The 24,750-nt window shown below is 53.5% G+C and overlaps 10 protein-coding genes across 10 annotated transcripts; 5 read left to right on the forward strand and 5 right to left on the reverse strand.

Moving 5' to 3' along the window:
- Positions 1–399: 399 nt before the first annotated feature.
- On the forward strand, positions 400–1,189 carry CC1G_13017 (hypothetical protein; the record flags this gene model as incomplete). The annotated part of the gene is made up of 3 exons (XM_001829558.2): positions 400–479; positions 547–723; positions 784–1,189. The coding sequence occupies 3 exons, from the start codon at positions 400–402 to the stop codon at positions 1,187–1,189; spliced, it is 663 nt and encodes a 220-aa protein (XP_001829610.2).
- Positions 1,190–1,425: 236 nt separating this feature from the next.
- CC1G_13018 (hypothetical protein) lies at positions 1,426–2,374 on the reverse strand (the record flags this gene model as incomplete). Its single annotated transcript, XM_001829559.1, has 4 exons — positions 1,426–1,576; positions 1,631–2,015; positions 2,073–2,198; positions 2,272–2,374. 4 exons carry the CDS (start codon positions 2,372–2,374, stop codon positions 1,426–1,428), a joined length of 765 nt encoding a protein of 254 aa, XP_001829611.1.
- Positions 2,375–2,541: 167 nt separating this feature from the next.
- CC1G_13019 (hypothetical protein) lies at positions 2,542–5,499 on the forward strand (the record flags this gene model as incomplete). Its single annotated transcript, XM_001829560.1, has 5 exons — positions 2,542–2,562; positions 2,619–3,014; positions 3,077–3,459; positions 3,508–3,752; positions 3,806–5,499. 5 exons carry the CDS (start codon positions 2,542–2,544, stop codon positions 5,497–5,499), a joined length of 2,739 nt encoding a protein of 912 aa, XP_001829612.1.
- A 572-nt stretch (positions 5,500–6,071) lies between these two features.
- Positions 6,072–7,069, reverse strand: CC1G_13020 (hypothetical protein; the record flags this gene model as incomplete). Its single annotated transcript, XM_001829561.1, has 3 exons — positions 6,072–6,788; positions 6,840–6,944; positions 6,995–7,069. 3 exons carry the CDS (start codon positions 7,067–7,069, stop codon positions 6,072–6,074), a joined length of 897 nt encoding a protein of 298 aa, XP_001829613.1.
- A 386-nt stretch (positions 7,070–7,455) lies between these two features.
- CC1G_13021 (hypothetical protein) lies at positions 7,456–8,725 on the reverse strand (the record flags this gene model as incomplete). The annotated part of the gene is made up of 2 exons (XM_001829562.2): positions 7,456–8,046; positions 8,114–8,725. 2 exons carry the CDS (start codon positions 8,723–8,725, stop codon positions 7,456–7,458), a joined length of 1,203 nt encoding a protein of 400 aa, XP_001829614.2.
- A 1,210-nt stretch (positions 8,726–9,935) lies between these two features.
- On the forward strand, positions 9,936–11,166 carry CC1G_13022 (hypothetical protein; the record flags this gene model as incomplete). The annotated part of the gene is made up of 2 exons (XM_001829563.2): positions 9,936–10,436; positions 10,495–11,166. 2 exons carry the CDS (start codon positions 9,936–9,938, stop codon positions 11,164–11,166), a joined length of 1,173 nt encoding a protein of 390 aa, XP_001829615.2.
- Positions 11,167–12,084: 918 nt separating this feature from the next.
- On the forward strand, positions 12,085–13,679 carry CC1G_13023 (hypothetical protein; the record flags this gene model as incomplete). The annotated part of the gene is made up of 3 exons (XM_001829564.2): positions 12,085–12,191; positions 12,252–13,396; positions 13,465–13,679. The coding sequence occupies 3 exons, from the start codon at positions 12,085–12,087 to the stop codon at positions 13,677–13,679; spliced, it is 1,467 nt and encodes a 488-aa protein (XP_001829616.2).
- Positions 13,680–15,696: 2,017 nt separating this feature from the next.
- Positions 15,697–16,425, reverse strand: CC1G_13791 (hypothetical protein). Its single transcript, XM_002912214.1, has 2 exons — positions 16,381–16,425; positions 15,697–16,324 (listed from the first exon to the last, which is right to left on the reverse strand). Exons 1-2 carry the CDS (start codon positions 16,381–16,383, stop codon positions 16,058–16,060), a joined length of 270 nt encoding a protein of 89 aa, XP_002912260.1. The 5' UTR covers positions 16,384–16,425; the 3' UTR covers positions 15,697–16,057.
- Positions 16,426–17,093: 668 nt separating this feature from the next.
- CC1G_08772 (hypothetical protein) lies at positions 17,094–21,403 on the reverse strand (the record flags this gene model as incomplete). The annotated part of the gene is made up of 3 exons (XM_001829565.1): positions 17,094–19,096; positions 19,145–19,705; positions 19,774–21,403. 3 exons carry the CDS (start codon positions 21,401–21,403, stop codon positions 17,094–17,096), a joined length of 4,194 nt encoding a protein of 1,397 aa, XP_001829617.1.
- Positions 21,404–21,716: 313 nt separating this feature from the next.
- On the forward strand, positions 21,717–22,193 carry CC1G_13792 (hypothetical protein; the record flags this gene model as incomplete). Its single annotated transcript, XM_002912215.1, has 2 exons — positions 21,717–21,799; positions 22,049–22,193. 2 exons carry the CDS (start codon positions 21,717–21,719, stop codon positions 22,191–22,193), a joined length of 228 nt encoding a protein of 75 aa, XP_002912261.1.
- Between the last annotated feature and the right edge of the window lie 2,557 nt (positions 22,194–24,750).

A 24,750-nucleotide genomic window follows, 5' to 3' on the forward strand; every position in this document is an offset into this window, starting at 1 on the left:
TCGCACTACATGTTGGGAGGTCGGGAACACTTACAATGAAGAACTGGACCTCGTATGAGGGGGAGGGGAAGAAAGAAAGGAACGGAGGCCCAACTCGACACATGCGAGTTTTTGAATGCGAATCCCTGGAGAGACGTTCGGTTTGGTTCGTAGGAAGCCCGACTGCTGACCAAACAAAGAGAGGAGAGCTTTTGTGACATTAGGGACGCCTTCAGCGTGGTGTAAGGGGCTATAAAAAGTTGGGAAAATCACCAAAATTTCCGGGAGAAACACAGCTTTCGAAAGATACCCAAATGTTGCCCTAATTCCCGAAAAAAATAAAAATGAGACGAAACCTGGAAATGGCCCTAAAGCCAACAGAGTCCGCACTACAACTCCGCACTCTGACCTTCACCAACCATGGGCCGCCGCCTGCTGTACAAAACCGAGGAGGAGAGGAAGGAGGCCGCGAAGAGGGCCAGCCAAAGATATTACTCCAGGTTCGTCGCTTGGTTTATGTCTTTCCAGCCACAAGAGAAATAACTATGGAGTCATTGTCCACTTCAGACATAAACAAGATATTAACCTTGGGCGCCGAACAAAGTACCGCGAGCTGCATCCCAACCGGTTAGTACCCTCGGCAGCCCCTCTTACGACTCCCCTTCAGTTTACCATCTTCTACAGATTGGAGCAACAGATGGAAGATGTGCGTTTACGCGAAGAACGGGAGGAGTTCAATGCGAGGTGAGGCGCCCACCGTTGACCCCCGGCGGTTCGAACGCTGATCAAAGATACTGCTCGTAGAGACCCCGAAACTTGGTTGAAGCGAGCCCGGGGACTGGCCGCCCGATTCAATGCTCATGTTAATTCGGCCCCTCGCCTCTTTCTTGACAACCTGTGCCAGCAACTGACCGATCCGACGCACACCATGGCTGAACAGTCGCGAGCAATCACATCTCTCCGAACCGCTCAGGAACAATCCTCTCGTTTCCACAAAAGCTCTCTTCGAAACCAGGCCATTGTTTGGGAGGTGGGAGGTGCGTGTCCGCAGTGGAGAGAGGTTGTGGAATTGTCCACCCCAATCACCAACTTCCACCAAAGCATCGAGGAGATCGAGACCTTGCACAGTGCTCTCGGACCCTTACAGCTTAGGCAAGAGTGGTCACAAGGTGCCCTTCACTTCCAGAATGTCTGGCCCGCATCAACGTAGTTTTTGTGTTACTATTTCTTTTCTCCCTTTTTTGGTTCTCCTGTATTTCAGCCTTAATGTCATTATCTGATTCTCGAGGTGGATGGCAGGAATCACGATGTCATTTCAGAGAGCAATGGGACAACTGTAGGGTACACGACGCAATATACAACACAAGTACATGTAGAAAACCCCCGACTCGCGACAAGAAGACTACACGTGGGGGGTGGCAGAGAGGAGGGGTACCTTGGCGGGAATCATCCACGGCGGGTTGATCGCTCGAAGAGGTTGGATTCGATGGCCCCGTTCGCGCGAGCACGGTTCCATGCCGCCAGGGCTTCCTCGTGGGTATCGTATCGCTTGTAACATGCTCCCGGGACACCGGTGACCATAGGCTGAACCGTCAACCTAAAGACCGGAACCATCAGCTGCATGTCGTGGAGTTGGGGCTGTGTGACTCACCAGTCTCGATAGATGCCGACAGAGCGCCCAGCAGTCACGACATACCAGGTCTCCTTGGAATCACGAAGGAGGTTGTACGTGCGGCAGTTTGCACAGACGAACCCTCTGAGGCTGGCGGGGGCATCCGGGTTGAGGTCGCGAGCGTACACAGACCCGCCCGCAGTGGGACCGGTCGACGCGGGAGTGTGCTCGTCGTCGTTGTCGCCGTCGGGGGTGTAGTCGAGACCTGGAGGGCCCGGCTGTGCACGGGCAAGCGCATTGGCGCGCTTCTGACGCTCGCGCTCAAGCTCTGCTTGATCCTCTGCAATGAGCTGCGCGGCGAGCTCCGCCGAAGCAGCCTCCTCTGCTTCCTTGGCCTCCAACGCTGTGACGAGCTCTGCAGCCTCTGGGAGGGTGGTCAGTCTGGGTCACGGCGCGGAGCTGCGGTGGGGTTGCAACTCACCATCCTTGAGATCATATCCGCTGACGGAGAGCGCTTCCAGAATGGTCTTGAGAGTGTTCACGTCGACATCGTCCGGGAGGGCAGGCTTTGGGCTGGCAGGTGGGGCGGCGCGGGTCTTGCCCTTGTCTGGTTGGCCAAGGATGTAATGGTCAGCTCGTCGTTCGACACAACAGCGACAGGTGCTCTGCCCATTACTTACCGGTGCCGTGAGGAGCTGGGGACGCAATGTTGATGCCTAGAGCAGCGCAGGTGGCGACGAGGCTGGAGAGAGAGAGTGTAGAGGAGGGAGCAGTGGTGGACATCCTGGTTGAGGGGTTGAGATTTACGAAAGAAGCTGGGGTGTCAAAGGGAAATGACTGGAACCCTTTATACAGGTTAGCGATATTTGTGGTAATTTGGGCCAACCGAAGACCGAAGTGCTCACCGGATCCTCACTTGGTCGACGTGGCTCAACACTTCGCTCAACAAAATGCCCGCAAAAAAATCAGAGGTTGGTGTCTGCGTCTCGCTCGTGACCTGAGGCTGAGTTAAACTGAATGAAACCAGTATAATTGGGCCCCCACACCTCTGGTCCAGACTCCGTTCTTGGCAAGCAAGGTTGGCGCGTTTATTCGTGCTAAAGCCGAGAAGGAAAGGTTACGGAAAAGAAAACCTGTCACCGATTTTTTCAAGGGGGTCTACACTGAGCTCGACGTTCGCTGGCCCACCTACGAGTCGGAGGAGGAAGCTGAGGCTGCCGAACGGACGCGGCTTCTTGCAGAAAAGGCTGACGCCGCCACCCAAGAGGAAGCCTCAACGGGGGTAGACGGAGATAGCGTTCCAGCAGGGAGCAGTAGCCGAGAGAAGAAGGATAAAGAAGATGTCGACGACGAGGAGCCCGAAGCGCGTGAGGCTCCTCCTGCTGATTGGGACGTGAGGGTATGGCAGGAGGCTCGTCACAAGGTGCGCCTCTTCTTGGCTATCGCGATAAGGTTTGAGATATTGACGGTGGTGCTGCTTCATAGAAAGTTTACCATTGGTTCTACAACAAAGAGGCGAAGTTGAAGAAGGACAACGGGAGGATCGAGGTGGTGGTGGCCTCGGTGCAAAGGAAGGCTCTGTGTGATTGGCAGGTCTTCTCGAAGGATTTCTACACCGAAATGGTCAAACCGCAAGTCGATGAGGAGGTGGCTCGGCTGGTGAAGGCGCGGGAGCCCGTTCCCCTGGTGTCTTTGCGCCAGGGTATGACGATCAAGGCCTGGGAGGCCGCGGATGAGGAGACGAAGGAAAAGGTGTACGCGAGGATGGAAGCGTTAGCTGAGGGAAGGAAAAGAGCAGACGCGGCGATTGGAGACGCGATGACACCTCTCGAGGAGGGAGCTCAACGTACACCAGAGGAATACCATCAGTACGTTGCCTTCCCGATTAAGACAATTGTCGACTTACCTCTCGTTAGGTTCCTTGAGATTCTGCCAGACCTTTTGGACGGATTCTTCAACGTGGTCGCCGCGAAGAGTGGATGGTCATTCACCCTGCTGGCAGGAGGACCAGATCCATCGAAGGAGGGTGGTGGAATCCGCACCATGTCGTACCACCACGGGGTGACCTCCCAGGACCAAACGTTCCGCCAGTTCCTACCGCCTGGTCATTTCGCCGAGATGTTCATGAAGCCTTTTTCGGGATTCCTACACATGCTGTATCGTGAGTTTATCGTCCTGTCACCGCGGCATGAGTCACTTACATCTGAGTTTCAGCCAAAGAAGTTCGCCAAGCCCGTGAACTGGCTGCACACGGATCGAGCGCGACGGATCTTCTTTACGCGTTGAATCCGGGTTTGGTCGACGAGGATTTGTCTGAGGATCAGATCGAGGGCAATATGGTGGCTTCCGGTGGCCGTGGTGGTGCGGCTTGTACAGGGGCACCAGCAAAAGCTGTCGGGGAAGGTGGTGACGACCCCTCTCTGGATTCGACACCGGGCATTACCACGGGAGGTTTAAGCGGGGGTAACGATGGAAGAGTCGCGGTGGAGCCCTCGAAGGAAGACCGGGAGAAGACGAGGAAGACGGGGGGTGCTAAGCGTGCCGCTGCGCGGGGGAAGGGGAAGGCAGCCGTTGTGGGGAATACGCAGCAAGTGGTGGATGAGGGTGGTTCCAAAGATGTGTCGTCCTCGAGTGCCTCGGGGGAGATAGGGAGTGGCGCGCGGCAGATGAATGAAGTAACCGGAGGAGTTGGTTCTTCATCCGCACCTTCGATGGGTGCTGGTGGTTATCCGGGAATGCCTGGCTGCGAAGATGCGCCCAATTGGTTTGGAGATTTTGCTGGGAACCTCTCGCCAGATGGTGCTGTGGATGATGGTGACCCTTTGGGTGTTGGCCGGCTTCTGCCTCCTGCGGACATGGTCTTCGGGGACTCTGCTCCATACCCTGCGGCGATTACATACCCGCACCCTGGAGCACCTTACGACCCTTCTTCTTCCCTTCCTCCACAAGGGTCATTGTCCGCCCTTCTCTACGACTTCGGGGCTATCGACTTGCAGAGCTCCACTGGGGCACATTGCGCATTGGAGGCCGGGCGGTCGGCGGTTGGATCGCCTGGTGTAGCGGCAGTTGCGGGAGCAGCTTCGGGATCGGTGGATGGGGCTGTGCTTGATGGGACGTCGTCGGGATCGGTGGATGGGGCTGTGCTTGCTGGGACGTCGTCGGGATCGGTGGATGGGGCTGTGCTTGCTGGGACGTCTTCGGCCGAAGCGGATTTGCTTGACGTTACAGGCTCGTCCTCGTGGCAAAACAATGCTGGCGATCGAGTTGCCGGCGTGGGGGTCGGATCTGCGTCGACATTGCCAGTGTCGGCCACCTTGGCCACAGGGGCTGCTGCGAACGTTGAGAAGCGTCCTTGGGACGGAGATGAATCCACTCACGAAGGTTCTGGGCGGGAGAAGCGAGTTCGCCGGTTGAACTCAAGGCAAGAGACTCCCCCTTGGGTGACGAGCGGTCAAGCTTATCTCACAATGGAGGATCTTGGGGTTGACTGGCAGGGGCTGGTTCAGGTCTGGGTCACCTTCGAAACGCGAAACGCTATACTGGACACGGGGTCCGTGCGCCTCCCAAAACCGTCGGCTCGGCCCAAGAAGCTTTCCCAATGGTTGACCAAGAAGAAATTCCAGGACGTCCTGGCGAAGGAGGAGGTCGCGGGTTTCGCCAAGCAATGGCTGGTGTGGTGGAACGCCATTCAGCCCGCTTGGAGGAAGAACGAGGAGGAGTGGGGGCTGCCCCATCCGATTGGCGCGGGGGGGAGGGATTTGTCATCGCTGAAGAAGCCGGGTTTTTGTGGTTTGTTTTCCGTACTGGTGGGACTACGATGGTGGTCGGGGGTGGTGGATACACCTGTCCCATGGAAGGACGCTGTGGCGGACGTCAGGCAGTGCCTGGAGGCGCTGGGTGGGCGGTGATTCGGGAAAACGAAAACGTGGGAGCTTTTAGAAGGTCCCGTGACATTTGTTTTGATGGGGCCCCCTGCCCCGCTTGCCGCGGCTTCGCGACGCTCGCAGGTGAATTGACCTGCTTCTATTGATACGAAGTCTGTTATTTCTTGATCGCGAATATCATTCTTCTTGACAGTGCTCTTCTTGAAAACGTGGCGCGATCATGACGTATGCTGGCGTGTGCTGTCGTCCTGGGGGATTCCTGGGGCCCTGGGAGAACTTGAGTTTGCTGCTGTTTGCTGGCTTTGATGATGGATCAAACCTGATTGATGGCCCTGTCAAGGTCTGATGGGACCTATGCCTGCGCCTTCCTGGAAGGGTTGAATAATTTTATACAGCTCGGAAACTGGGAAATTATTCATAACTCCCTGGTGGATGATCCACGTTTTTATGGATAATTCCTACGTATAGCCTTCTTTCTTGAAACCTTGGTTAGCCCCAATTGAATAGACAGTCACGATTTTACTACGTACGCCGATAAAAGAGCTTACTGGAACGTAAGATCGAGGAAGATCCTCCGCCCCCTGCGCGATCCCAGTCTAGTCAACAATTGTCACTACCTTTGCCGGGTAGGTAACGTTGAATGCAAGGTTCTTGCCGTACAGTGCACAGGGGCCAGTGAGACGGACAGTACTATCCTCGAGGAAGGAATTCAAGAGGTCAGCGAAATACCCAACAACCTCTCCCTCTTCAATCCGTGCGGTGATCCTCCAGACTTCGCAGAGAATCGGTGTCTCGCTTGCCCTGCGAAGAAGCGCCAGGTTGAAAGATGAGAGGAATAACTGGTCGCTCAAAGGAGCGACTGATTGAAGGTCTGGAGCGTACTCCTGCTGCGACAACACATCAATTGCGAGGCGGGTGGCGACATAGGAACCTTGACAAAGGTGAGGGATGCTTGGGCAAGGTATAAGCTCGGTGAATTCTGGGTGGGGTTGCTCCGAATCAATGTACCCGACTCGCCCATCTTCCAGGGTATAGAGGAAGTACCGCCCTCCCGGAAGAGGCCCTTCGGTAATTGTGCTGGACTCTTCGTTCTCAAGGCCCACAACCTGGAACTTGCGTATCTCCACCGGCTCCATGAGCCCTTCCACGCCCTTCCACCACCAGGTAATGCGACGTTCGAGATCGGATGCCGAACAGAAATGAAGTGGCTTTGGCAAGAAGAAGGGTCGAGGGAACTTGGTTTCATAATAGCGGTACAGCAACGCCAGCCAGACGGGACGCTCTCGCGAGACCCGGTTCAAGGTACGACACGTCTGCATTGTTGGAGTCAGTGTCTGTGGTGGCAAAGGATTGAGGGGACGTACCTGTCGGATTTGGAGGATATCTTTCCATTCAAGATTTGTGGCAATGTCGATGAGCAGTTCGTATGGGAGGCCCAAGAGTCTGCTATGTTTCGGGTTCCTGGATTCCTAAAAAGATGTAAGAGATTAGACAGTCAGCCTGAGAATGAGATATTTACCCTGTAGCTGGCGAGACTACGTTGAACCAGATTTCCAACGATTTCAAAGGCAGTCAAAAGCACTTGAGAGTACATGGCTGTTTTGGAGTCTGGAGAGCAGCTCCCCGAGGGCCCGACTACAACCTGGAGGTCAGACTGTTTAACGCGAGGTGGGCACGAGTCCACTGGATGTATGAAACCTTGCGGTGATCTTGGACCCACACAAAATCCCTGCTCAAGCAATGTCAGGATTCATTGTTCAAGGAGACGGCTCGAGTTGAGTATGCAGTGAGAGTTGCTGCGGTAAACGCCAGATACATTCCGAGTGACCAAGGTTCTGAAGAGTTCGCCCCTGTCGCATGACGGGGTTGTTTGTTTCCAATAGATATGCCAAACAGCGGCTGGGGGGACTCGGCGCGCCTCGCAGAGGTACATCAGCCTATGCATAATGTGACACAGGGAATACAATTATCTAACAAATGCTACGAGATCGCGGACAGAGAAAAGGACACGCCGTGCTCGAGCCCAAAGCCAAATGCAGCCAAACATCCATGGGCATCGTCATAATAAATTCCAGCGCCTGTGTGAAATTCGCCCTCGAATGAGGGCAAACATGCTCGGGAGAGCTCGACCGTTTCGCCTTGCCCCTCCCAGGAATATTGATAAACAACGTAGGATTCGGAGGGGTTATCGTATTGTATTCCTGCTCGGTAGCCGAACCAATACTGATATTCTTCGGATTGAACTGGACCTTTGGAGAGGTGAATCATTTCGGGTGTTACGCTGGAGCCTGCGTGCAAGGATGATAACGGGATTTTGAATCCAAGGAGACCATCATAGCTAGGTATGACGATGCGGGTGGAATCGTGGACAAAATATGGGAAAAGGTTGCAGTGCCTGACGTGAGGGGCTCTGATGGACGGGGATGCCCACAATAACTTGGCTTCTCTTGATGTCCAACTGCGGTAGGCCTCGGGAACGAGGGGAGTGGGAGCCAAAGACCCCCAGCTCCAAATCTGGACACTCTGACGTGCGCTGACAAACAGACAGTCGTTGGGAAGTAGAATTCCGGCCTAGTGGTGTGAAAATTGTTAGTAAGAACTCCGGGCACCGTAAATCGCAGTAGAGGATACCACTTACCGTACCACCGACCCCGCTGACTACAACGCGAGATACATTCGCAGTGTCGCAAGTTGTCCAATCAAGGATGAAGACAACTTGTACATCGTGAGGTCTGCCTGTGAAGTACGCGATATGGGTTCCGTGCAACGACATTGAGTAGCAGAAGCGTCGCCTGTCGGGCTCAATGAACGAGCCTAACAACCGAGCACTGTATCCCAACACCTCGCCATTGGTGTGTTCCACCTCCACGTCGACTCGCCAGATTTGGATGATGATAGTTCTATCAGTTGGGGGCACGGCAAAGCTGCTAGGCTGAGTAAGGACAGCCATGTTGAATGCCGTTGGAAAGAGAGATTCCTCTCTTGAGTACGCGTCTCCAACGGAACAGTCCGAGAGGAGATCCAGCGAAACACACATATCGAGACCATGATCTGAGGCCAACTTCGCCTCGTCGCAGGCAGAAGGGACCAGAAGCCGTGATGGTCCTCCTGCTCGCTGGTACCAAACGCCTCCATCTCGACCCCAAAACATGAGAAATCCTCCACATGGGAGACCGCCCAGAAACCCGACGCTTGGGACTGGCCCTTCGATGTTGAACAAGCGAGGCTCGGGGAGAGGATCGGTAGCCATAAAGTCCAAACCTCGCCAAAATCGGATGATACGGGTCTCTATGTCATATGTAGTGCAATTCGCAAGGGGCTTGGGCAGGAAGAATGGTCGAGGGAAGGTCGTTTTGCTGTACCGTTGAAGAAGAGTGACCCACAGTGACCGGTCCTTGGACAAAGCGCACAGCGATTGGCAGCACTGGGTCTCGATGAGTTGATTATTTCTTTAATCCAGCATACGGCGAACCTTTCGTAGTGATAGTATATCTTTCCAGTCGAGATGCTTCAGAATCTCTATGGTCGTCTCGTCCGGAAGACTCGTGAACATCGCTTTCCTTGCTTAATAGACCGAAGGAGGTCCGTTAGTCTTTCAATCTAAGTACTTATCTTAAAATCGACCACTCACCACTTCTGACGGAGAATTACAGTTGTCTCGGTGCGTTAACTGGTTGGGATAGTAGAAACGACTAGACGGTCACGTAGTATGGGTGCAGGCTAGCACACTGGTCGAGAATGCACAGGGTAGCATCAGACCCTGTTTGTTTTGTATGGTGGGTGTGCTCTGTATTTGTCTTCGCCGTTCCATCTGGTCCAAGAACTTACCACGTTCCAACTCTTAGATTTACCGCACAGGGTCACACGTTCCATCTATGGTGGGTGACACAGATGTGCAACAGATCTAGGTCTCCGTGAATATTATATGACAGTTATGCTCCATACTTGTGTTCTTTGACATTTGTCTACACCACATGAGGACAGGTGGTTGGCGCACTGGCGTTACCGAAAACAAGTTATGTATGAAAGAACTGAACGTGAGTCTTGCTTCCGTTACAGCTGCTACTAATACTAGGACTGACTGGAGTCGTCAGGGCTACGAGAATAAGTAACTAATCTTGATGGTGAATATGTGACGGCCTCAGCGCCATCTATCGTGCGAGTGCTGTGAAGGAATCGCTTTCTGTGTGCTTCAGACCAAGTCGCCACCCGTAAACTGGAGGGAAAAGGTTCACTGAGGTCGCGCGCCTGTTCATGAACGATGCTAACCTTATCAGTGACATGTGGCAGGCATGCGATATCCACCAAGGACGGAAATTACCTGCTGCGTTTGGTACACGAGCAGCCGAGTCAACGCCCTGTGCACACAGCCGACCATCTCCCCTCCTTCAAGGTGTGCGGGCGCCAATCCTTCTTTCTCCCTTCTTCACGTCCACGTCCACCGCACCCGCCTCTACCCCATGTCGGTTGAATACACACCCAGCCAGGTTTTGAATCCAGCGACGCCTCTCCTGCAACGCAGCTCGCCAATTCGACTCATCAAGCATGACGTGGAGCTTGTGTGGGCGAGGAGGCGGTACCTCCCTGCAATCCTGCTTCCCCGCAACCTAACAGCACCCGGGAGAGAGGTTAACGGAGTCGTGCAAGTCGGCGCCCATGTCGTATGGGCCATCCTGTCGGTGGTTGCCATAATTTTTGGCATCTTCGTCACTCTGACCACACCTGGCGTGGCGGCTGCGCTGTATTGGGTGGCTTTTGCTGCGCTGCTTACCTTTTTACCTGGATGGCTCATGGGCTGGGGCGTTAACGATGACGGGACAGTCCAAAGCGACTACCCCGATGTGGAGGATAAGGATGGCGAGAAGTGGATCTTCGTGAATGGGTACGTCGCGTTTCCTCCATTTGACTTGTTTATTGCCTTTTTTATCCTCACCAACCCTCACCAGGATTTTGACGGGCACGTCTTGGCTGAAAGGCATGTTCTGCGCTCTGAAATACAACTGATGCGCTTTTGGGAAGCTAATGGAACCGTGGCCAGAGAACGTCAACGTCTTGGCTCATACCTTTGGTCGTCCGGTGACCGGGATTCACAATCGCACCTTCGGCTTAATCCTCGACTTGATTGAATGCCTGATTCAACGCAACCTCTTCTACGCAACCGAGGACACTCGAACGACGTACAACTGTCTCAAAAGGACCCTCTGCGACCCTTCCATCAACAAAGTCGTCCTCATCGCCCACTCTCAAGGTACCATCATCATTTCCAACGTCCTCGACATCCTCTTCGCAGAACTCGCGCCAGATGTGTTCGATAAGCTTGAAGTCTATACCTTCGGCTCGGCTGCAAACCACTTCCACAACGCTCTACGGTCCGTCGTGGCTCCAGGGATCGAAGAAGACCGACAAATCAAGGTCATCGAGCACTATGTCAACGAGAATGATTTCGTTGCTCAGATTGGGATACAGCATTTTGCAACCGGTGTTCCTGGCGCTCAGTACTTGGGGAAGATCTTCACGAGGAAGGCTGAGGGAGGCCACATGTTTAATGAACATTATATGTTCAGCATGTTTGGACAGGGTACCGCAACTCCATTTTTGAACACCCATGTCGTGTCGAATGGTGTCAACATGGGCCTGACTGTTCGGGAGCTGAGTCGGCTTTGGAGGTATCTAGGTGGTAACAGCCCGTGACGAGTGCGCTCGGTGGTCCTGCTGCGCTGGTCCTTACCTTACAGTTTCATACGTACAATGTGGTCAGCGTCTTTTCTTGTAGGACATTGTGCTTCAGATACAGTACATTCCTTCGAAAGCTTCGATACGCGAAATTGCTAACTTAACTGCGTCTACTTTCTGATACTCCATCAACATCTAATGGGGGCTCTAGGGAAAAGGAAGAGCAGGACATGCTTGAGTGAGCCCTCGAATCCAAAGGAAGAAATGTCCCTGGGCTCCGTCATGATAAACTCCACCGCCTCGATTACTGAGTCGGTTTCGATTCAGAGGGAGGGCCTATTACGGGATGATCACTCTGAGGAATTGGAAAGGTTGGGAAGATGCCCATCTTCCGATGTTCAAAGTTCAACGTTCAACCGTCCAAGGCTGGTTTATTCCTGTGTCGACTGAACTCATGCTGACAAACTGATATTCGGCAGCAAGCACCCCAACATAAGCAGGTGTTCATGCCATCCGGCTTTTCCGTGCATTTCCAGGGCTCGCGATGTATTTCAGGCTTGGTCTATTGGGCTCTAGAGCGCTGGATAACTCGACTGACCAATTATATTCAGTCGGACAGGAGACATCCAGCTCGATGTTCTGGATGGGACGTCTCGAGCACCGAGTCGGAGGCCAGAACTTCCAAAATTACATCATGAAGCTTTGTCCGCGTCCACGTTCCAAATATTGCCCACCGCCTCTCACCACTGGGCCAATCCATTCGGTCTCGAGCCGGGAGCAAATCTCTACTCTGCATGTATAAAGCAACGGGTCCTTCATCCGTCCAGGATGTAAAAACTTCTTTGTAAGTCCCAAACGGCCCTGGATCGTTCCGCCTGCCAACTGTACCCCCCTTGCCATGTATTAGGGATCATCACATAGCAACGTTGCGCACATATGCCTTATGTCGCTCCTAAAACATCATCTATAGGAATAATCAAAGCCCTTCGCACCGAAGAGCCTCTGGCTTGTGGCGCTGAGGCTACTCTCTCTCCCAACAGGAGGTTCGTTTGCATTCAACGCGTCTATCCTCTGGCTGCATCTTCTCTGACTAGTACGTGTAGACGGCCTTTGCCCCAGAAACAAAGGTCCCTTGACGACATCCCTTTAGCCAGTCCCGGCATGCCCGACAGACCACTGAAGTCAGCTCTCAAAAGTCCATGGTCGCCCTGCGATGTAGACCTTCCTCCACAGTCTGTCTTCTCGCCAGAGTGTCACAGTCGAGGTCGACAGCGGTCTAAATCAGCGCCTAATCGACCAACGCACCTCGGAGGCGACCCCATCCAATCTACAGCAGAGTCCATCACCCCTCCTGCCTCATCCAAGGCCGTCCACTTTCCCTCCCCTGACGAAGAAAACCTTGCATCTGTCCGCTTCTTCAAAAAGAGCGGTCGGCCTGTCTCAATCTCTAGACCTTCCGAAGAGACTGACACGGAGACGGATGGAGAGAGTAGCGCGTCTAGCGTAAATATCAGATACCAGGCAAGCGCTGGATTCATGGGACCTTTCCACCCTGGCCGTCAGTCGCGATTCGTGGCCATAACACGTTCCAATCGGAACCGTACGTTCGACACGGTCTTTCCGACTGAGAAGTCCAACCTATCTGGGCCTCCCATCACCAACGAGTCTGATCCCCCAGAATACGAGTTGGACACCGCGTCTTCTTCTACCGTCCCTTCCGCCCTCTTTGACCCCACCGCCAACATTCACTTGGAATCTGTGCAATGCCGGAACTCTGTGGACGAAAAAGGCATATCTACCGCACTGGTCGGTACAATTTTGGTCCGTAACGTCGCCTACGAGAAGGACGTCAGCGTGCGCTTCACCTTGGACGACTGGGTTACCACTTCGAATGTTTCAGCGACCTACACCGCAAGTTTGCCGGCTCTACCCCTCTCCTTCCTGCGTTCGGTCCACGGTACGGCGACCCCTGGAGACTGCGCCGCTCTCCTCGCCGTCGCCACCAATCGTGACCCCTGGGATCGTTTCACCTTCACTATCGAGCTCGCCCCTTTTGCAACCAATCTTCCGTCACATACCCTTTGGCTGGCAGCCAGATACTCCGCGGGGCATGGAGAATGGTGGGATAACAACGGAGGCGAAAACTACAGATTCGCATTCGTGGTGAAGCAGCCACCCATCAACGTTGCACCTCTAGTCACTGTTCCAGTCGACCGTGAGTTCACTTCCTCACAGAGCACCCTGCAACGTGCGTCCATCCCTCCTCTCAGTATCCGCCACTGCATGATGCTAACCCTTAATCTTTCTCTCGTCTAGTACCTCACCGTCTCGCTACCCGGAAGCAGATCGCCAATTCACCTCTTCCTCCACGGACGCCGCCTTCGTTCACTTCGTACAGCTTTTTAATCACGCAACCGCGGTTCCTACCCTCGCCCACATTGGATGCCACATTTAAAACTTTCTTATCCAAAACTCCGCGAAGTCGAGCTTCACGGTTGGAACGCTCTTCCGTCAAGTTTACCTCTGCGTAGCAAGCTTTCAAAAATCCCGGTTAGCTCTACAGTCTGGTAATGTACATTAGTCTCTGGGACGTATTCCGTGTATTAGTACATATCTTCTCTTCAATTGTTTTTTTGGACGTTTTCGAAGTACACGCTGTCCCATGGGCTCTGACCCCCAAGACTCTCTAATGATCGACCAACCAACGTGATCGACCCTTTCGATCTACAGCCCATTTTCGAATTATGGAGAGAATCCTTTGTCAATTCTTGGCGTAGTCACTGTGCCGTTTTCTGGGGGAACATGGCACAAAACAGGAGCACGTACGAAAAGAAATGGTCCTCCAGATTTTCATTCAGCCACAACTCCCAACGCAGAAATCGCGCTCTCACCCATGACAACTCCAAGAGCTTTCCAGTCGCTTCCTGACCCCAAGAACAGAGATAAGTTTTTATATATAGAGTAGGTGCACATTAGGAACAATCCCTGAGAGAGATCTAGAAAGAAAGGGAAATAGGGAGAGAGCTTCGAAAGGCGGTACCCTATGGTTGTCCTCGTTCTACTGCTTTCCAGAAGAGAGAGCCGGGCCAACTTTAGCTTTTTATTCGCCGACGAAGAACTTGAGGACGTTCGTCGATCGAACACCCGAGGTTTGGGCGCTACTCCTTCACCCCTCTCTGACTTTCAATTGCACCCCTTGAAGAGATCATCCTTCCATACGAACCTGCAAATACTCCACCTCCGCACCCCGACTTTCGCGATAATCAACCAAATACACTGCAGAACTCCACACTCCAACTCCATGCCACCGGTTTCAAATACCGCTATCCAGCGTTCCAGAGAAAGAAACAACACACGGAATTCCGAAAGACAGCCCGAGCACGCTTCACAAATAGCTGATCATGAGGGCCGCCGCCGCAGAAGAAAAGAAATAAGCTTTCCGCATCCCCACGTCCTGTCGAACAGAGCTACCGCATTACCAACAAAAACCAAGAGTTCCTCCAAGAACACACGAGCTACGTAGAGGCATCCGCTGATCTATCTATCTATACACCAATACTTCGCGTGTATTTCGATTCTCGAAGCGCCCGGACTTGTAAATACTCGGGCTTCGTCTTGCACCCTATGTCCATCCTCCACGATTCTGAATTGTCCTCTAAACCCACCGAAGCTCTAATTAAATTGCCGTTGCTGAGGAATAGTATTACCAGGGGGAAAAACCAACGGTCCCTATGATTGTGTATGACAGGACACGGACCCTAACTCCATCGAATACATTCAAACCCATTCAAAAATCTCTCGTCGAGACTCATTGAATTACCCGTCCTCCGAGGACTCCGAGCACAACGCTACAATGTAACACATAGGCGGAGATACACCCACCCCTGAAGGCAACGCGGTTCCTATAACCTATTCAAACATCGAACAAGAACAGACATACGCATCTATCGAATTGACTCTCCGCAGAACCCCACTTGACCTGCCCCTATCCCTATTCACTGGTTCTGACCGGGACCCTCGCGGTTTCCCTGGATTCTGGGGGTGTCAGGCGCACGCACGCACACCATCTTCGTTCTCAATGATGAATTATCAGTTTTGAGCGTTCTCTCTCACCCCCAAATTCGTGACCATGATCAACCAGATTCAGGCCAAAACTCAAAAAACCAATTCAATTCAATCCAAACTTAATTGTAGACGAGGCACGATAAGGTACGCTTGTGCTCAGAGAATGCGGACGAGACATAGTAGAGCGATAAACAAAACGAGATCAAGTTGATTGCAGAGTCTAGAGGTATGTATGTAGTAATGGCAGTACGAACGCGAACATTTCAACAAGAGAGAAACCATTCGGAGAGACGACAGGAAAACAAGAGAGGTGAGATAAAGATAAGCGAGATATCGATACGAAGCACAGAAACCGAGAGATAAGAGAGAAGGAGAAAAGACGAAGGAAGCTAGGAAAAGAAATCTAGTTATTGCAATGGGGGTAATACTTGTACACGTCGCAAGGACAACGACCTAGGCTAGCTCGTCGCTCGATCGCTGTAAAAACGACCAAGCCAAACGAATTTTTGGTATGAAAAAATGATGTATGTGTGTGTTGGTATGGAAGATCGAGAAAAACGAGAAATGTGGTGGTTGTAGTTGTGATTGAGTACTCGAGCAAAAGAGCAGAAAAAAACGAAACGCGATATGATATGATAAAATACGCCAAAAAAAAATCGAAACAGTGTCCATGGGATCAAACATCAGAGAAAAAAAGGAATAAGAAAAGTAGAGGTCGAATACGTAGATCGGTATAAAAACATCGGAAATTGAAGCATCTCCCCTTCATTCCTTCGTGTCAATTGAGATTCATTGCTTGTGATGAGATGGCTGAACGTTGTTGAACTGTATCATGTCGTGCGAGTCAAAAATTGGCGTCGTATCGTAGTACGGTCGGTGATAGCACCGACCAGTCGTAAGTAGTAGCGGCCGGGGTATTCGCGTAAGTTGACGGTGGCCAGGATAGAGATCGTTGATAGTAAATGGTGGCGGCCAGAACAGAGATCGTTGATAGATGGTTGTTAGCGGTGGCCAGACCGAAATGTCGATGGCTGATAGCAACCACGAAATAATCATGGATAGACGATGCAAGTAGACGTTCACAGCACAGCAGCTGCGAACGAACGCGAATCTACGAGCACATCAGTCGTCCACCCTACATGCACCCAAACGAAAAAGAAAACTCACCATAACACCAACACCAACACACCAGCCAGAGGTCGAGAGGTGAGGAGGACGACCCCAAGATCAACACGAAGCATGCAGCAGCGAAGAAAAAAAGCAGTGGTTGAATGGGGGAGGGGGGATAGGATGGTGACGGCGTAAAAAAAGAAATAACCAACATAGAAAAAAACCCAGAAGAGATAGAAAAAAAAAGATCCACATAAGTTAAAAAAAAAAATGAAAAGGTTAGATGTGTCCGTCATCCCAGCAGTGGGAAAGAACCGGAATTTTAGGGCCACTTCGTTGTTCCCCCTTCCAGCCCCCCAAGGAAAAAAAAAATTTCCCTTTAACCCAAACCCCAACCCCCCACCCGGGGTTCAAGGGGGGGGGGGGCCCCCCCCAAGTTCACCCGGAGCCTTGCGGCGGGAAAAAAAAAACCCAGGGTTTAAATGGGGGGGGGGGAATAGAATGGTCCCGGCTTAAAAAAAAAATTCCCCCCCTTGAAAAAACCCCCGGAGGAATTGGAAAAAAAAGGTCCCCCTTAGTTTAAAAAAAAAAATAAAAGGTTTGGTGGTTCCCTTCTCCCAAAATCCACCATTTTGGAGGCGAAAATTAATTGAAAAAAAAACCGTTGAAACCCGAACCCGGGTTCCCCTCCTTCTTCTTTTTGAAAATTCCCTTCCCCCCCCCCCCCCCCCCCCCCCCCAACACATCCTCCTCCAGAAATCAAACCCCCCTCAAAGAACCTTCCTCCTCTCACTCAACCCTCCAAACCCACCACTCTGCGCAGGAGAAGGCCCACTCGCAAAACACCACTGCCTCACAAACGCTTGATAAATCGAATCAGGATCACGGATATCATCCGCATGCCCGTTCTGTCGTCCAGGATAAACGCTGCTTGAAGCGGACGGGCTACCGGGGTAGGTAGGACTCCCGGGGTTGTAAGTAGGACTACCAGGATACGCGCCCCCACCATACCCATCAGGTATATTAGGCGAAGTAGGCGGCGTCGACATACTCCCAAGGGGAGACCCCGCTCCCGACCCACCAGCACCAGCGCCAAACACAAGCCCAAGCCCTCCCTTGCCGGCTCCAGAAGACCTCGCGTGCCTCTTCGACCCATGCTGACGATGTTCATGTTCATGTCGCTGATCGCGTCCTTGCTGGTGTTGAGAAGCAGACAACTTCGAACCACGCCCGACAGATCCAGACGAACCCGAGGACGACTTGGAGGACTTGGACCCTGATCCCGAACCTGATCCCGACCCAGAACCAGAGCCAGAGGACGATTCACTCCCACTTCCACTAGGGCTCACAGTTCCCCTCGGACTCCCAGAAGCACCCACCACACCAACCCTTCCAAGACCCGGAACAGTCGGTTTAGGCGTAGCGATGGTCGTCGTCATCTGTCCATTCGCGGTGGACGAATCCACAGTCGAAGCAGGAGCGAGAGACGGGGAGGAGGAAGAGGAGGTCGACACAGGCAAATCCTTCACACCCGCCTTCCCACCAAACGCAGGCGAACCCGTGCGACTCCCAGCAGGACTCCTAGGCGGACTACTCGTGCTCTTCTGGCGGATATCCTCGAGGATCATCTGGCGCGGTTTAAGTGAAAGCGGGAAGACCAACTCGTACTCCTTCTTCCCTGCCCCGTTGGTGGCGTTTCCAGCAGCGGCAGTGGTCGCGACATCATCCTTCACACCCTCTTCTCTCTCCTCCACACCACCCTCCAATGTCCTCAACCCACCAGACGCAGCACCAGCAGCAGCAGCAGGCCCACGATGATCCCACCCATCACTCAAACTAATCATCGAAAGCGTCCTCCCACCCATCCCAAACCCTCCCCCATTCATCGACACATCCGCCAAACTCGAAAACGGAGGCGAGGTGCCGAGCTCAGGCATCCCACGGACTCCTCCTCCCATACCCATGCCTATCGCAGCACCAGACATGAACGGCTCCAACAACGGAGAGAGCAGTTCACTACCATCTTTCTTCCCGGGTATCTGGATGACCGAAGACGATGGAGTCGACGAGGAAGGTGCAGCGGCGGTGTTGGAGGTGTTGGCAGTCGTGGTGCTGAGAGTCGTCGAAGTCGGCGTCGAAGTTCCAGACCCAGGCGGACTAGCCCGCCTCACAGTGCTGGCAGTCGAGTTACGACTCAACAACGGCTTCAACTTGCCATCCCCACTCCCATCCTCATTCCACTCGCCCCCCTTGTTGGAATCCTCGCCAACGACGACGATATCCACATGGCCCATAGTAGGTGTATGCAATGGGCTGGTCAAGGGCGTCGAGTCGTTGGTGCTCGTTTCGCTCGCAGGACCGGGTGGGCTTGACGACGTCGAACCAGCACCAGCACCAGCAGACGAACCTGCAGCAGCGTTCCCGGGGGCAGAAGCACCAGGAACAGCAACAGCCCCGCTCAATGGCAATGGACTACTCGCCGTCCTCCCAACTGCACCAAACGTGGCGACGGAAGGCGCAGCATAGTTCCGGAGGTTGAGCTTCTTCAACCTCTCCAGCGTCGTCTCCGCCATCGCCTTGTTAGTCTCTGCCCGGCGAGCGGTGTTGATCGAGGGCGTGGCGCCAGTCGCGAATGAACCGGTGGCTGGGCCGAACGACGAGGTGGAGGTGGAAGGTTTCCCGGAATCGAGCGAGGTCGAAGACGAAATCTGAGGCGGGCTCAGACTCGAGTAATAAAGCGACGGCGGGGGCGGCGTCGCGTTCGTAAATGTAGCTACACCACCATCAGTATCGCATTCACCAGCAAGATCGAAAGACTCACGAGGACAACTCAACACATTCTTCCTCCTCTGCTGCAATGCACCCTCAGCCTTGCCATCCTCCACACCAGCCTCACTAACAGGCCTCGAAGTAACAACCTCCTTCTCCCTAAACCCAATCCTGTAATTTCCACTCGCGTTATTGTCCCACCACTCGTTCCCCATACCAGCACCAACACCAACTTGCCGCTTCCGCAACTCCAAATCGACGAGAGCCCGCACCCGCGGAGAGCTCTCACCCAAGCCCCTAACAAGTACGTCCACCATCTCCCGATCGCACCTCGCGAGGAGCTGCGACTCGGTGGAGGACGAGGTGGGTGAAGCGAGGGATGAAGAGGAAGGAGAGGAAAAGATGAAGCCGGGGAGACCGACGGGGACAGGGACTCGGACGTCGGAGGGCACGTTGTAGCGGACAACGAGCCAGAGGGTGCGGTTGGAGAGGCTGCGGGAGCGTGCATAGTCGGAGAGATTGATCGAGAATGAGAAGCGGTCCCACTGAGGGTTGGACCCTGCTACTTGATTACTGGGAGGAATTGCTTCAGGAGGGGGCATTTGTTGGCGATCTAGAGTAGATATCGAAGCACATATATGAGTACATTTTAACGATAAGAATAAAAAAAGGGGCACTAACCGCCGCAGACCCATTTAGCCCATCGCTCGGGCAGGCTGGGCAAGCTCTCCTTGTAAGCCGCCTTGACTTCGCTAGTGGTATGCCAGTCGTCGAGTGTGAATCGGATCGAAACATGCTTCTCGTATGCGACGTTGCGAACGATGAGAGTTCCATGGAGGGTAGCCTGCAGCCTGGGCGAAACGCCAGCAGCAGAATCATCATCGTCGTCCTCCGAAGACGAAGGAGACGACGATGGAGAAGACGAAGCCTTGTCGCAGCTAAGGCTCACAGACTCGAGGAAAACGTTGTCGAAAAGGCAAAGGTCGCGTTTGGGCATCACCGAGGTCGAATCCGTATCGAGTTCATACACAATCCTCTTCTTCTCTTTCCGTTTGGCGGTGGATCCCGTCTTGGTAGCGTTCGTCGCGCTCGTGAGTGTCGTCGGTGCGCCCTTGGTGCCTTGGCCAAGCGGCGACTGTTTGGCAATCGACCCAGCCATCCTGGGGAAGGGGTAGCCGTTAGGCCCTCTCGCCGCCGCACTGTTCTGGTTCTGCCGGGTATACCGGTCCCAGGGGTTGCTATACCCGCTTCCAAAACCCCACGCGTTATGAATGCCATAGTGATACACACCGTTGTTCGCCCCACCCGAGTTGTACCCTTCACCATCCGTCTCCGTCTCCGTCTCCTCCCCTCCACTCATGAGCAACGACACAGGTTTGGCGGTTCGCTTGAAGACGCGGACGGTGGTGAGCCCGCCTTCTTCAGAGGACGGGAAGTGGACGGCCTTGGGGGCGGAGGGGGTGGATGGGACGGTCAGAGAGTAGTCGGGGGTATCCGAGGGCGACGAGCCAGTCGAGTTGGGGTCAAAGTTGGGCAGGTTGGGTGCAGAGGCTGCACGGGTATGTCTCTGGTTCTGCGGAACGGCATTCTGCGATTCCTTTTGCTGCTGAGCCGCGATCTCAGCGTACATCCTCGACGGCACCAGGGACTGAGATGGGAATGGGATGTTGGGCGACGAGCTCGAACTCTTCAGCGACGACTTGAGTGGTTTGCCGTTGGCGAGGAGGATGGCGGAGGACGTGCGCTGGATGTTGGGGCGGGCTGGGTCGCTTCTGGTCGTCGGCGATGGAGACTTGACGCTGGACGACGTCCTGCTTCTCGGTGGGCTCGTCGTCTTGGGGAACGGGAGGGTGTTCGGCGAAGCCGTCCCAGGGATTCTGAGCTTCAAAGGCGGCAGCCCTCTGGCAGCCTGGTCGTCCTCATCGTCGGTCGTCAGATGCGCAGGCTTGCCCGCTGGCGTCACTTTGACATTGGCACCCGCAAACCGCGCCGTCGACGGTGGCTGGAACCTGGACGTCGTCGACGAGATCGGTGCTGGGTCCTTTGGAGGCGAGTTTTCTTCTGATCCAGAGTTGTCGTCGTCGTCGTCGTCGTCGGCCGCGATGTGGAAAGAGGCCGGTTTCCGTCGGGGAAGGGAGCCGAGGGACGCGAACGCGCCTCCAATTCCGGCGTTTCCGGAGGAGGACGAGGTGGAGGCTGGGATGGATGGGTCGGTGGAGGTGTAAGAGAAGGACCGGCGGTGTCCTGGACGGCCTTGAGAGGGTGTCGGCAGCGGGGCGGGGGTCGGTGATGTTGGTACAGAGTAGGGCATCGTCACAAACGACGTCGAAGATGACGTCAACACAGGGTGTGCTCGAATTTTTTGGTTGGAGGGCGCTCTGAGGGTAATCGAGAGGGTGAGTACGATGGAAGGTTGCTCTTATCAGGGCTATCAACCACGCACCAGCTGGATCCTAGCCAGTCACTGTCGCGTCCTAATACCTGCTAGGCAGACAGATAGGCCGGTGTATATAACCCAAAGAGAAAGGATGCAGCTGCCAGGAAAAGAGAGCGGTCGCCTGGCTTATCGCAAGGACAACAGCAAGTGGGCAGCAGCGGGATTCGTCCTATCGACGAAGGGGAGGATGGCTGACTATGTAGCCACAGGGAAGGGGGAAGTGGGAAAGGGTAAGGAAGCCCTCGGACAGAGCGAAACGAGGGTAGAAAAGTAAGGCGATAGAAGATTTTCGATTTGGGAAGGAGGAGCTTGTTGTATATGTAATCCCGTTATGTTATGGTTGAGACATCATGTTTGTTCCCCCTCTCCTAACTAAAAATCGCACAACAACAGCCCCTGTTCCCGCCCCTTCTCGATGGTCACATATCTATACATGTCATTCACAGTTCATGAAAGACTGAATACCTCTCAAGAAGAACCTAACTCCACCCATCGAGAAGTACCACTGACGATTCACAGCGTCTTCGAACAACGCAAGGTCCCTCAACTGCTTGCACCAACCCGGACGCGTGCCAACCGACGAATCAAAACAGGAGAATCCACTCTATCGCCCGATGCATCTATCTCCATCTATACTCATCCGATCCCCTTTGGTCCTCTGTAGATTGCCGAACGAAAAAACTCATCCATCGTTGCCTTTTCGGGGAACCTCGAGGGAGGACCAAATTTCTTTTTGGGCATCCCTGGAATTTCGGTGCGAGGTCCATCGGTCTATCGTCCCTGGGATCGAAGGACCGTCCCTAGTCCCGAATCTTATCCCCCCGAGTCCCCAACTCCCAGTCTCCACCTCCTCTTCGCGAATCATCTTCGCGTCTTCTCCTCTGATCCTATTCCTCCCTCTTACTCATTCGATTCGTTCTTGCCATAGTCCATACCCACCGGCTTATGTCTGTCTTCATAGGTCGGTCTAGATGGTCTTGTTCTACGAATTCTAACTACTGTATAGCCATGGAGGCCCCAGGTGAGGTCTAGAATACCCCACATACCAATCTTTTCCCATCGGACGACGGACAAGCGTATCTCCCGCCCCAACCAATGAATCCTGATCCCACTGGCACTGGAATGGGAATCATCGCCATCGACTGGGACTGGAATCTCTGAATTCTCACTGGCGTCTGGCACGCACTGGAATATTCGCCGCACTGACGCGCACTGGAACTTCTATGCTACCCTCAGCCTTCCTTCTCCATCCTTCTCTTCATGACTCGACCACTCCAACTTTCTGAGTTCCGTCCAACTGAGTTCCTGCTAATTCGAAGCTCCCGCCCTCCACCCGGTGTTCATAGCATTCCTTGGTCTCTCGTCACTCTCCACTTGGCCTCCCCCACCGCCTTCCCGTACTCCACCTTCTCATGACAATACTTTGGCCACTCTTAAACTATACTTACATTGTATGTAACTGATCCTGGATCCCGATACTCAGTACTCTGGATCTCTTGGGCAGGCTGAGCGTTCTTGTACATGAACTTCCCGTTGAACTTGCTCCGTTGAACTTGCTCCGTTGAACTTGCTCCACCAATGACCGTCGGGTGTCGCCCAGGCTAAGCTTCCCAGCCTCAGCAAGTTTCTGGACCTCTTTCAAATCACAGCTTGATTGTGACACCGGCGTCCCCAGCACATCTCCCACAAAAACTCACGAAAAAATTAATTTTACTTGTCTTCGCAATCTGCCGCCCGAAGTCTGACTGATTCTGATATCGCTATCACCCACCCCAATTGAATACGTACGCCCGACTAGGGGCGTACGCATGGTTCCCCTCTTGCTTTCGCACATCACCGACGGGTGTATGGAAAAAATGGACTGGGACTCGGACGGTTAAGTAAGGCGAGTGTGAGTTGAGTAGTGCGAACCCTCGCGCCATACTTCCTAACAATGCACAATGCGCACTTACTCTCTCTCCCGCCGAATCTGACTCATTACGTACGCATCTAGTCTACCTCTCCATTCTACCCTCTGAATCCCCCAAAAACCTCCCCTTCTATTTCTTGGATGTACTGTATTCCTATCCTCAGCCTTCCGCTCGGTGTCGCACCCATCGCTACCCAGCACCCCTCCCTCAACAACAATGACTCGAAATTCGTGAACACCTTCATTCGCATTCGCATTCACCTTCTTCCCACTCGGGCGCCAAAAAATTAATACCAAGTCCCAATCCTCCATTCCGATAAGCGGTGCCTATAAGTACGCTCAGACAGTTTCACACTTGTCCCTCGATGCGCTCCGCTCGTCGTAAGGCACAGCCCACGCAGACTCGCGTAGCCAATCCGGTCTTCGGATCGGATTACATCCAGAGGACAGAGGGCGAGGGCTTACGTTTTTGGCTTGTGAACGGTAGTTTTAGAAAAAAATTGACCAGTGAGAGTTGGATAAAGAGGGAAGGAGGGCGGATAAGTATGGACATGGACGAGAATTGGGAGATACTATTGAGGTCCTTAGGTATGCGGCATGAAGGGGGCCGTCCACGAAGGCCTACTCACTGTACCTCTCCGATAACCCAACGTTTCTCTTGACCTTGGGCAGTACGTACGTACACCATTCCCAACTTCTATTTACTGTCGAATAAACGAACGAACGAGCGTCTTTCTCAAAGTGCAAGGCGCGCATGTGTGTGCCTTGCACTTACCCGATGAATCACAACAAACCACCGCTTAGCCGCCGGCCCACCATGCCTAGCGCTCAGAACTCGGAATCGGGTCTGGGACCCACTGAATGCTGTACTGTACGCACGTTCGATCATTTAGTATCTGCACCGCCTCTCCACTCTCAAGCTTAACCCCTCTCACAAGTTAGCAATCGTTCGCCGACTGCTGACCATGGAACGTTGACACCATTGAACGTTACCCTCCAGATCAAGCACAATAAGAAGGCGGTGGGTACTGTGCGAATGCGCCCGACTCCCGAGTGTCCTCGCGTCGAATTCCCTTGCCCGTCGGCACTCGGACTCGGAATTCGACTCTTCGACGGTGTTATCTATCTACCAGGCTGACTGGGTTCTCGCCCTTTGCTTATCGCACCGGAATAGCTGTTGCTGACTATAGCCATCGTCATTGCACAGTCTTCCGAAGTTTATTGCTGGATAAACATTAATTGACGTCGAGGTTCCACCATCCAACAGAGTCCAACGCGTAGCACCAAGTCCCCTACCATCGTCATCGTTCAA

This window comes from Coprinopsis cinerea, assembly GCF_000182895.1.
Source record: "Coprinopsis cinerea okayama7#130 chromosome 1 map unlocalized cont3.1, whole genome shotgun sequence".
Classification (NCBI taxonomy): Eukaryota; Fungi; Basidiomycota; class Agaricomycetes; order Agaricales; family Psathyrellaceae; genus Coprinopsis; species Coprinopsis cinerea.